The sequence below is a fragment of the Schistocerca cancellata genome, chromosome 3 (genome assembly GCF_023864275.1).
Source record: "Schistocerca cancellata isolate TAMUIC-IGC-003103 chromosome 3, iqSchCanc2.1, whole genome shotgun sequence".
NCBI lineage: Eukaryota > Metazoa > Arthropoda > Insecta > Orthoptera > Acrididae > Schistocerca > Schistocerca cancellata.
The window spans coordinates 307360555-307373868 of record NC_064628.1 but is presented as its reverse complement, the minus strand read 5'-3'; the positions used below and the strand labels follow the sequence as shown (position 1 = coordinate 307373868).

Here is a 13314-nt window from a genome sequence, read left to right as displayed (position 1 = left end):
GTGTTTCTCATCATGGAGTATCGCTGTTTTTGATTACCAGCTAAGATAATTTTGTTGCATGACAGTATTATAAAAAGGATAGATCGCTACTCACTATATACTGGAGATATCAAGTCACAGTCAGGCCTAACAAAAAGAGTGATGAACAAGTGGGCTGTGGGCTTACGGCCAAAAGGCCTTTGTCTAAATGTCTGAAGCAGGCAAAATCAATCCCTCCCTCCCTCCCTCCATCCCTCATGTTTCCTGAAATCCATAAACATCCACCCATCAGCTCCCTTAGACCAACACTAAGTCAGTTACCTGCAACCTACTCTCCTATATAAAAGACACCAAGCATTTCCCACTGACTCTCCACAGTTCCTGTTCCTTTACCACATGGTGCCCTGCTCATCACTATTGATGATGCCTCCCTTTACACTAACATCCCTAACGTCCAGGGCCTTGCAGCTATTGAACACTAACTTTCCCAATGTCTCAGATTCCAAACCTACAGCCATCTTTCTGGTAATCTGGCCAACTATATCTTCAGCCATAATTATTTCATCATTGAAGACTTCACTTAGGAGCAAATCTGTGGCATAGCATTGGACACACTCATACCACCATCATATGCCAACCTATTCATGGGTCACCTACAGGAATCCTTCCTAACCACCCAGAATCCCAAACCCCTCACCTGATTTAGATTCATTGGTGACATGTTTGTGGACCGTGGATGAGGATATCATATCAACATTACTCCAGAACCTGAAACACCTTCTCCCCACTCACTTCACCTGGTCCTCCTCAACGACACAAGCCCCCTTCCTCTATATTGACCTCCAACCCAAAGATGGCTACATCAGAACCTCCATCTATATTGAACCAATCAATCAATCAATCAATCAATCAATCAATCACCAGAAATACCTACACTTCAACAGCAACCACTAATTCCATACCAAGAAGTCCCTTCCATACAGACTGGCTCCCCCATGGCCATCGGATCTGCAGTGATGAGTAGTCCCTCTCCAGATATATTGATGGTCTCACCGAGGCCTTCACAGACCATAATTACCCTTCTGAACTTGTACAGGAACTGATTTCCCACGCCTTATCTCTCCAGTCACCCACCACCTCTCAGAGACCCACACTGCAGAGGAGCACTCCCCTTGCGACTCAGTACCAACCAGGACTGTAGCAAGTGAATCACTTTCTCCACTCATCATGCCCTGAAATAAAGAATATCTTACCCTTTTACCTTCCCACCCCTACCATAGTGGTATTCTGGTATCCACTGAACCTACACAATCCATCCATGCTCATAACCCCTTGCCTCATGTCTCATGTCCTTTTAGTAGACCTAGATACAAGACCTCTCCTCTCCATCACCCTTGCTTGCCACTCCCATCCTCTACCCCCAACCCCATCTACTCCAATACAGTCACAAGCATCATCTCTCCCATCAAAGGCAGGACTACCTGTGAAAGTAGTCATATGGTCTACAAGCTAAGCTGCAACCAATGTGCTGCATTCTAGGTGGGCATGACAACCAACAAACTGTCTGTCCACATGAATGTCCACTGACAAACTGTGGCCAAGAAATGCCTGGACCACCCAATTGTTGAGCAACACTCCCAAACACAATGTTCTTCACTTCACTGGCTACTTCACAGCCTGTGCCATTTGGATTCTTCCTACCAACACCAGATTTTCCAAAGTGCACTCGTGGGACCTCTCCCTGTAATATCTCTTCATGTTCCCATAAACCCCCTGGACACAACCTTTGTGAAGTCATGGTTGTTCACCCACCTATCCCTTTCACTGCTCCCACTCCTCACTACACAGCCTCATTTTCCGCCAAGGGACATACAATCTTTTTATTTGTCTCCTTTTCTGTTCCCTTCCCCGACCTTGTCACCCCCTCCCTCCCTCCCAAATAATCTCCTATTGCACCTAGCGGCCCTACCCTGTCCCCACCAAATCCATGTATGCTCCCACAAATAGTGCTTTATTGTCCCCCCACTCCTACTCTACGATCCCTACTCTTCTGTGCCCCAGCCTCCTCCTTATCCCCATGACCCAAATTGCTTCTCCCAACCTGTGCACTGCAGTTGCTCACTGTGTGTGTGTGTGTGTGTGTGTGTGTGTGTGTGTGTGTGTGTGTGTGTGTGTGTGTGTGGCGGGTGGGGGGGGGGGGGCGTTTATGTCTCCACTGTGCAGTGAGTAGCTTTTCATAATATTGTTATTATTCCATCCTGGATTTTCCACTGTGTTTCAAGACACATAGAATCAAAGTAAGTGGTATATGAATTCATTTCAAACCTTAAAGACAAAGCCAGGATAGCGAAAATCTTATTGTCACCACATATTGCAACAGGAAAGGCATGCGGTGTTTCATTACAAAACATACAGATAGCATTAACTAAACAAACACTGTTTTTAGCCTTGTTTCACAATTTATTATTAATGTTAGTATACAACCTAGGATTCAGGGTTCAAGCCCATTTTCAAGTACACTACCAACATAATTTACAATGTTTCACCAAGAACCCACAGTTGATTCAATTAAAATGATACAGATACAGATGATAGTCAATGGAAACATGTGGTCAAGAAATAACTTTTCAATCCCTGGAATACTTCCAGAAAGATATTTTTTATCATACTGTATTCTTATTTTATGATCATGGAGATTATCCTGTAAGGAGAATTGGGGCAGATGTGTTACACTATAAAACTGCTTTCATAGGTGATCACCATCAGAGTGAATGAATTCCCAAATCTTTGGTATTCAGGTACAGAAAATGCAATGATGGACAACAGATTCTTATGGAGACATCAAATATTGAAACATCTTGAGGAACTTTTCTGAGAAAAATCCACATCAGAAAATAACACCATCGTAGCCCTCTTACTTATCTTAATGAAACATGGCTAAATCAGAATCACCCCAAAAAGCACATTTGGCAGGATTCAAATGGTAATGGCAGTTGTTCAGTAGCAAATGGCAAAGAGAAGACATTATTCACTGTCTGTCATACAGGAGCATCTGAATCTGGTTTTATTGAAAGTGCAAAGCTAATATTTACAACCTGTAAACACAGTAATATCATGAAGAGACCAATAATGATGCAAATAAATGCCGTTTCTTTAGTTATATGATTTAGAAGATGTTTCTGCAGTCATCACAGATAACGTCAGTTATCATTAAAGAAGAATGAGAAAAAGTTCCTAAATTAAACACAGAAAGAGTAAGAACTTGCACAGTGTCTAGAAGAGAAAAATGCACGCTAGACCAAGTTTCATTTACAATAAATCATTTCCGTTACACAACCCAATTACAATATTGCACACTAGAGAAATATTTTAGAGTAGGCCATATATGCAGTCTGAAAGAAGAACTTTTTCTTATTACACACACATAACTGCAATATTTTATGAAAAATACTGTAGATTACAACACTTACCATTAATGGTGATATTAGCATGCTGGCTACCAGAATCCCAGTGCTATTTTCTATTAGACCAAGAGCTGCAATCAATCTATAAGAAAATTATGTTCTGAGCATTATTCTCCAATATATACATCATAAAATACGTGAGCTTAATATACAAGAACATTTAGAAGAATGGAATCCTACTTAAAAGAAAACAACTCATTTATTACATACAGCATCTCTAGAAGAAACAAATATTATCAGTCTTAAAATAATCATTTCACCATAGCTTACCTCATAGTGCCAACAGCTCCCCCCCCCCCCCCCCCTCTCTCTCTCTCTCTCTCTCTCTCTCTCTCTCTCTCTCTCTCTCTCTCTCTCTCTCTCTGTGTGTGTGTGTGTGTGTGTGTGTGTGTGTGTGTGTGTGTGTGTGTGTGTGTGTGTGTGTGTGTGTGTGAGAGAGAGAGAGAGAGAGAGAGAGAGATATCCAACATAATATAGGACTGATGACCAGCAACTGTGTTTACTGGATCCCCCCCTCAAAATCCTGTGTGCAGTCTATGCTAGATTTTTTTTTTTTTTTTTGTTGGCTCACCATCCAGTCTGATGTATTACTGTTTGATGCAGTGAAACATCTCCCACAGATGAGACAGTTAAAATCTTACTGATGACTGCTGAAGTGTTCACAACAAAGACTCAGAGTTTGAACCACTGCTTAAAAGCAGTGGAGATTATGTAACATTAAGTACATAAGGACCACTAAGACAAACTGGAGGGTAGTGAGATTTTTTTAAAGTACATCAAAATTATACTGAAAGGACAGCTCCATGTGAGCTCTAATTTACTGAATTTTCCTCTTGTGATCATTTTGTGTGACATATGTTGGAGGAAATAATAAACTAACTTACACACACAGAATTTCAACAATAAGCCTCTTCATGTTGCACAATGCTTCTTTTAGTATCTGCCACTGGAGTTTGTTGAAAATCATCTTAACAGTCCACTGCTGAGTAAATGATTCAATGACAAAGTGAATCACTGTTGGAACTTCTCTATTTATTCTATTAATCCAACATGGTAAGGTTGAAGACTGATGAGCATTTCTCCAGACTCTGTCAAATGAGTATTTTGGAAGTCACTTATTTTTTGGATAAATTACATTTCATTAAAAGTCTCTCAATGATTCTTGATCTGACATCTGTTGTTCTTACTCCGTTTTATGTGGTCATTCCACTTTAGGTCACTCCAGTTGGTTACTCCTAATTATTTCATGGTAATTATTGTTTCCAGGGATTCATCACTAATAGTGTAATCCAACATTAGTGACTTACTCTGGCTATTTATGTGCAACACATTACATTTATTTATATTCAGAGTCAACTGCCAGTCCCTGCTCCAACTTTCTATCCTCTGCAGATCTTCCAGAAATTAATTAAAGTCTTCTGTCATTGCAACTTTCCTCCACAAACAGCCTCATAAAACTTCCATTGTTATTCACTAGATCATTAATGTGAACTAAAAGCAATAGCACTTCCATAACACTCCCTTGGTGTACTCCCAAAATTACCTTTAAATTTGTCAGAAGACAGTGATATTGACATACAACTACGTGGATATGTGAAATAATCTTTCTTGGAAATGGAATGACCTGCACTTTTCCCAATAGCTAGATACCCTGTATTGTTCCAGTGACCTACAATAGTGGGGATGTTATTATGAACAATCTCTGCAGAACTTTAAATGCATTTCATCTGGTCCAGTTGCCTTTTCACTGTCTGCAGTTTTAGTTAATTTTCTATTCTAGTATCACTTGTCTCAATATCTGCCATTTAGCATTCATTTGATGATTGAAAGGATGAACATATTATGACCTTCTGCAGTGAAACAGTTTTGGAAGACCAAATTCAGTATTTAGACCTGCCGTCTTTCATCAACTGTTCTGGTGCCAGTGTGATTCCTGAATGACTTAATAGACGATTTCAATCCACCTACTGGCTTTAATTAAGACCAAAACTACTTAGGATGTTCAATCAAATTGTTTGGCAACATTTTACTGTGGAATTCATTGAGTGCTACTCATGTCTCTCCTCTCACACTCATTTTTGCTTCAGTCAGCTTCTATTTATCTACCAGTATTTTACTTTGATTAAATTGGAGATGAAGCTCTTTAAGCTTTCGTAACAACTTTCTAACATGACTACTCAACCATGGTGGCTCTGTCCCATCACTCTCAACCTTTCTTGGCACATAGATGTTGGAAACATATTGTGTGATGTTTTTGGTTTTACCCATTTGTGCTCCAAACCTTTGCCCTCAGTGCTGAATATTTGATATCGACTCCAAAGATACAATGCAATTTGTATCCTCTCATTCTTGATGACCAAAAATATTTTCCTACCTTTTTTAACATTCATTGTAGTACTTGATGGTATCATTCTTATGATCACCAGTTCTCTCCTCAACAAAAAGTTACTCAAAAAGTTTATGTTTATTAGTTACCAGAAGATCCAAGACATTGCTCTCACACATCAGTTTTGTAACTACCTGCTCCACCCTTTCTATAGATGATGAATGGACATCTCCACTAGTTACAATAGCATAGCCAGAAAACTAACTTACAATATTCTGCAAGTTGAATAAGTGCTCTGGCTTTACAGCTCCTGACTCAGGTTGTCTATAAAAGCATCTGATTACCATTTTAACCAGCTTCGATGCTTACTCTTATCGAAACTATGTCACATTCTGCATCTGTAGTACTTCCTCAGATACTAGAAACTTACTTAAGGCAATGAATAAGCTCACAATTTATATTCCAGTCTGAAGTTAGGATTTCACCATTGTTCATTTATGGTTCTAGCCAGCTTTCTGTTCCTAATACCATGTGTGGTTTATTACTCTTAATAATTGCAACTAATTCTCAGACCTTATCGTGGTTGCTCCTGCAGTTACTAATAATACATTTACATTACCTTTTTTTGATCTGTAGGGCCAAAAAATCTCCTTAGAATAGTATGGTTGATCTGTCTTTGATTTCAGGCATGAATTTTACCATTGTGCACATAAGGTTTTATTTAGATAAAAAAAATCTAAATAATTGTGCACATAAGGGCTATGTAAATTAGAGGAACCCTTGTTTAGGGTTCCTCTAATCTAAATAACCCTTTTGTGCACATCACTCTGTTATCCATGTCAGCTATTAATGGGGACCCTAAAATTCTCCATTCAATAGCAGAGGTTGAGAAATTAATGTCCAAGATCGCTACAGAACCGTCTGAGTCTCTGGTATGAACTTTCAAGTGGACTCCAGACTAGAGAGTGGTAATCAACTCTGTGTAGGATGCTGCAAAAGGTGAACAATTCTTATACACCACATGCAATGCTAGCTACCTATAACAATACAGCTAACATACAAAGAAATTAAGAATAGCCTTAGAGCCCAGGCAGCAAATGTTGTTCATGCCAACATGAGCAACTGTTCACAGCAAGAGGTACCCACTGTTTCCCAATAGCCACCATGAGAGGCTACTCCACATCTTGGATGAGATGACCTGACAGAAACACCAAGTACACACTGGCATTCTTTCCCATTTGACTTGCTATTTTGCTGTGGAGCTCCATTACCTATGTAACATTGGAGCTCCCAATGACCAACATACCTTTCCCTCTCTAACTACCTAGACTTGGAAGGAAAATAAGCCTCTGATAACTAATCAGGCAAGGAACCCATGCTGGCTCACATATATTACCAACAATGGGCAGCATCCTGTACCTTTTGATAAGATGTAAATAGGAAGCTGTGCAACTTGTTCCCACTTTTGCCTTCCATCAGAGATACGCAAGCTCATCGGGGTCTGTCACTAGCCCTTAAGTGAGGGCAAACTAGTCAGATGATACACATTGTAAGGAACAGTGGAATTGGTGTTGCCAGGGTATTCCAGCAGCACCAGAGGTGTTGTGGTTTTCACCACTGGTGCTCCATCATTGCTACATCTTAGGACAGCACCCTGAAACATGTCAACAGTGGCCAACACAGTTTCTAGCAGTTTCTAGACAGCAGCCAATTATCCTTGTTTCTGCACAATATCAGCATAATTCCTAGCTATTTTCTACTATGTAACAACTACATAAAATGACAAATTCACTAACCAATCAGGGACTAATTGTGAAAGAAGAGGCAGGCCTCAAAGGCCACAAAATAAAGTGACACTAGTGTTCACAGTGGAATACAACTAAACTACAAAAGTAATTTCTTTACACAAATGATCAAAAAATATACAAAAGTTTTACAACAACATAAATAACACAACTAAACACAAACAAATAAAGAGTTACTGTACACTTCCACTCAGTAGTACACACAAAGGCTTTCAAGCAGTCATTCTTCTCATGTTACACATGTGAATGGAATGTAAAGAAGGCTTAAGAACTGGTATGAGGGGGAGCTTCTTCTGCCATGCATTTCACAGTTGTTTACAGAGTATGGATATAGATGTTCACATAGAAGCATGTAAGAATGCCACTAAACTAAATGATGTATACAGTATATCTACAAACTATGAGCTGCTGCTGCTGGTGCTGGTGGTTGTGTTGCTGAACTCAAATTGCATTAATTAGGAAATGAGACAATGAGTTTTGCTACCTGGGCAGTAAAATAACATGATGGCTAAACTAGAATGAATATAAAATGCAGACTAGCGATAAGAAGTTCTGTGTTTCTGAAAAAAAGATCAAAATCATTAAAATTCAACACATTTCAGTGTCAAAAAGTTTTTTTTTCTGGCAGGATGTATCTGGAGTGTAGCCTTGCATGAAAGTAAAATAGTTCAGACAAGAAGAGAACATATTTTAATTATATTTACATTTAAATTATTTATATTATTTTAACTATCTATAATCACTACAGACAAACCCTTACAAGTAAATAAAATACCAACATATGAAGTAATTGGCCCATTTTATTGATTTCATCTTTCAGTTCTGCTTTCTTAACACTATAAGAAGAATAAAACCTACCCTGCAATTATTAACAGAACCAAAAAGTCAAATGTAAGTAAGGCATCGGATTTAACTCCCTCAACAACTTCAGCAACAGTTATCCGTGCTTTCACAGATGCCACTAAACGATTCCATGTAGAAATATCTTCTTTGCTTCTGCAACAGAAAGCACATTATATTTTAATACAACTTAAATGAGCATTCCTTAGAATCTATTGTATTATTTTAGGCCACAAAAAACAACTACGAACATATGCCCCCATCTCAGAATTGTAGAACACTTCACATTAATCCCAATTGAAGGAAGAGAAAACAGCTGAAAAAACAGACATAGAGAAACATCTATAAAATACACCATAGAGAAACGAAGGTCATGAACTAAAAATTAAATGGGCTTCACCATATTGCTACAATGGATAAAATGAAAATGTGGTCGACAAGCAATGTGTCATTTACTAAAATGGCCAATAACTCAGAAGGCAAACAAAAACGAGAATGTAAGTGGTTAAAAAAAGGGCATTCTGTCAGGAAATGGTGGACAGTCAGAGGTTGAGTGTAATGAGTTCAAACTGGTGGGGGAGCACCACTTAACAAATGGCAATGGCTAAAATGACAGTGCCCAATACGCAACCTTGCTAAAATGATCTCCTCATGACAAGGATCATCCATGGAGAAAAAATAAAAACCTTGAGGTTTGCCGATGACATTGTAATTCTGTCAGAGACAGCAAAGGACCTGGAAGTGGAGTTGAACGGAATGGACAGTGTCTTGAAAGGAGGATATAAGATGAACATCAACAAAAGCAAAACGAGGATAATGGAATGTAGTCGAATTAAGTCGGGTGATGCTGAGGGAATTAGATTAGGAAATGAGACACTTAAAGTAGTAAAGGAATTTTGCTATTTGGGGAGCAAAATAACTGATGATGGTCGAAGGAGAGAGGATATAAAATGTAGACTGGCAATGGCAAGGAAAGCGTTTCTGAAGAAGAGAAATTTGTTAACATCGAGTATAGATTTAAGTGTCAGGAAGTCATTTCTGAAAGTATTTGTATGGAGTGTAGCCATGTATGTAAGTGAAACATGGACGGTAAATAGTTTGGACAAGAAGAGAATCAAAGCTTTTGAAATGTGGTGCTACAGAAGAATGCTGAAGATTAGATGGGTAGATCACATAACTAATGAGGAAGTATTGAATAGGATTGGGGAGAAGAGAAGTTTGTGGCACAACTTGACCAGAAGAAGGGATCGGTTAGTAGGACATGTTCTGAGGCATCAAGGGGTCACCAATTTAGTATTGGAGGGCAGCGTGGAGGGTAAAAATCGTAGAGGGAGACCAAGAGATGAATACACTAAGCAGATTCGGAAGGATGTAGGTTGCAGTAGGTACTGGGAGATGAAGAAGCTTGCACAGGATAGGGTAACATGGAGAGCTGCATCAAACCAGTCTCAGGACTGAAGACCACAACAACAACAACATGACAAGATGGTCAGCAGCATGGATATCATCAGAGTGAATGTAAAAACTAGTGGGCTGAGATACAGCATCAGCGGCCTCATCTCCTGTCAGACTGATGTAACCAGGAACCCACATAACCATCACAGTGGCTCCATCAAAAGTGAGCAAGTGTCAGCTTTCCTGGAACTGTTGCACTAAGGGATGGATGGTGTACAGCACACAAAGGCTTTGAAAGGCACTAAGAGTGTCAGAGCAGGTGACACAACTGAAAAGCTTGTGTTGCCGGATGTACTGTGTGGCCTGATACGGGGTGAAGAGCTCTGCTGTAAATACTGAATGGTGTTCCAGAAGCCCATACTGAAAAACATCGGTGCCAATGATGAAGGCACACCCAACAATACAGTCAGTCAGAGTGATCACTGAACACAGAAGTACTATCGTGAAGTTCTGTACAAAGATCGTGAAATTGGAGGCAATAGAGCGAGACTGGACTTTTGTCCTTAGGAAGTGAATGAAGGCTAAGGTGAACACGAACCATCATACGAAGCCAAGGTGGTGAAGGGTTTCCACCCACTGGGAAGGGGTAGCGTGAAGTTAAGCTGCCAGAGCAAGAGTCGAAAGTGAACTCTAGATGGTAACAGAGAAGAGGGACTTGCCCCATACTGATGATAAGCAGAATCATCAAAAAAGGAAGCATAAGATGGGTGGCCATACATGGCAGACAAATGAGGAGAAAGTCACATTGGTACCACAGCAGTAGTTCCACAGCTTCTGCATACAGACACTCATACAGGCTACTGTAAAAGGAACCAGTGGCCAAACGGCTGCCACAATGGTGGATAGTTTTGAGACAGCATAAAAGTGATGGACATGCAGATGGATAAACCAATCACCCACAGTCTAGTTTTATAGGGACAAGCACAAACAGATGAGGACAGATTGATCTGCTCCTCAGGAAGTACCACTGATGACACACAGGATGTTGATGGACTGTGTACAGTGGGCTGCCAGGTAAGACACGTGGGAGGACCAAGAAAGAGCAACACACTCAAGATTTAAAGACAATGGAAGAAACCAATTGTGCTGCCATAAATTCATACAAATAGGTTTGTCAGTGGAAAAATCAAAGCCACTGTCAATGCTCCATGAGTAAAGGTGACCGAGACCTCCATGGTCCTGCCTCATTGAGTGGCATCTTCAGTGACAAGTGCAATAGATGGCAAAATCATCAGGCAAAATTGAGCAGGAGGTGCCCTGTGGGACACAGGCCTTTATAGGGTTAATGACACTAGCAAAGACGACAATACCCAGGATGGAATCCTGAGGCACACTGTTTTCCTAGATAAAGGTGTCCGATAAGGCAGAACCTCATGTACCTTGAAAACTTGGTCTTTTAAAAATTCCTGGAGGAAACTGAGCATGTGGCCACAGAAGCCCCACATGTAAAAAGTACAAAGGATACCAGTCCTCCAGCAGATGTTATAGGTCTTTTCCAAATCACAAAACATAGCCACAGTCAGGGATTTCCACAGAAAACCATTCATGACACGGGTGGGCAAAGTGACGAGATGATTAACTGCAGAATAGTGTGCTCAAAATCCACACTGTACAGTGTTTAGTAAATTACCACCATACTAGCTGGGCATGAATCATATGTTCCATCATCCAGCAAACACAGCTGGTGAGAGAAATGGGGCAGTAGCTAGAAGGAAGGTGTTTGTCCTAGCCAAGCTTAGATATGGGTATGACAGCAGCTTCATGACAGCATCTGGGAAATGTCCACTCTGCCTAGATGCAGTTGTACGTATGAAGCAGAAAGTGCTTGCATGCTAGATAAAGGTGCTGCAACATCTGAATGTGAACATTGTCTGGCCCTGGGGTGGAGGATCAGGATGAAGTGAGAGCATGATATAACTCCCTTATAGTAAAGGGAGCATTGTAGCATTCTTGATTCTGAGAAGAGAGGTGTATCGCCCAAGACTCCTGCTCATTTCCAATGGAGAAAGGCATGGTGATAGTGAGAGGAGCTCGAAATCTCTGGGAAATGGTGGCACAAGGTGTTGGAGATAGCAATAGGGTCCACGATGAATCATCTGCTACTGACAGGCTGGAAATTGGGAAATGGATCTTTGTCTCAGAGAGCCATCAGATATTGGCCCCCATGATAGAAGAGGGAGTGGAAATGTTAAAAGAACTAGTGAATGAAATCCAGCTAGCTATTTTGCTATCCCAAAGAATGTGACAACACGGTGCATGCAACTGTTTATAATTAATCCAGTTTGCCATCATAGGACGATGGTTAAAAACACAGAGAACATGCCTCTGTGTGCAAATTGCATTGTCCCACACCTCTGTCCACCAAGGGATTGAGACACAGCATGCTAAAGAGGAAGTGCGAAGAGTGGAGCATTCTGCGGTGGTACAGATAACTTTAAGATATTCTACTGGTAATCACAACTGGAGAAATGTTGTTTGTTGAGGGTCGCCAGAGGAGTAAAGCCTCCAGCCAGCCTTAGTAAGCTGCCATTTGGGTGTGCAATGTGGTTGGGGTAGGAGTCAGGAAATGGACAGCACATGGGAAATGGTTGCTTGAGTGTGTGTCAGAGAGAACAGACCACTTGAGATAATGGGCAAGCTGGGCAGTGTGGGAGGATATGTCCAAATGGGAATAGGTATATGTCGAGTCTGAAAGGGACATGGGTGCTCTTGTGTTATGGCACAATGAACTGTTGGGCCCTCACTTGAGTAGGTCTTTTGTATAATTGATGCATAGGAATTGTCTGACACCACAGTGCAGGAAATGTTGCCACCTCATCTTTTTCCTCCAGAGAGGGCATTGTAAGCAACATACGGAACACCCCTGGCAGCCACCTAATAATGACAAACTGCAATCCTGCCCTCAGTGTCAAGATAGGGATGCTTGTCATTTCTGCCAAACCAAATGTGTCCTTTGTAAAGCAATTGGGCACACCAAGATGTTTTCTAGAAGAAATTACAGGACTCATGTGTAAACATGGACACTCATGGTTCTGAAACAGTGAATTTCCATAAAGTTAATGTCAATAATGCTTCATTTCTGAAGTCAGTTTCTGACAAGTCATTCCACATTCAAACCTGCTGTAGCATTTTCACTGCACATGAATCATTCCAGTTGCCCTCAACATCCCTCTGCTTGTGTGAGAGCCAAAGACACTTTTCATTCAGCTACATATTCAGAATAAGGATGTGGATACCGGGGCTTCCATTACGTTGATCAAAAGGAGCCCAAGCATTAGCTATATTTTTAACCAATGACTACACAAAATGATCAGTCAATACCTTAACAGTCATGTTCACTCCTGGTTGTCACATATTGCTGACACTGTTGAAAGCAGCTTTGCAAACTTTTGGTAAAATGAGACCCCTGATATCTGCTGAAAGACATCACATCACACTGTTAACT

General features: G+C 40.6%; 1 protein-coding gene across 3 annotated transcripts in view; it reads right to left on the bottom strand.

Annotated features, from left to right (window-relative positions):
* The window catches only part of LOC126176702 (uncharacterized), a 194762-nt gene that overhangs the window by 84208 nt on the left and 97240 nt on the right, over nt 1-13314 (bottom strand). For all 3 annotated transcript variants that reach the window (XM_049923866.1, XM_049923868.1, XM_049923867.1), the window contains 2 exons: nt 8433-8570; nt 3450-3525 (listed from right to left, as the gene is read on the bottom strand). In XM_049923866.1, coding sequence (XP_049779823.1) covers nt 3450-3525; nt 8433-8570 — 214 coding nt within the window. The remainder of the gene's footprint in view (nt 1-3449; nt 3526-8432; nt 8571-13314) is intronic.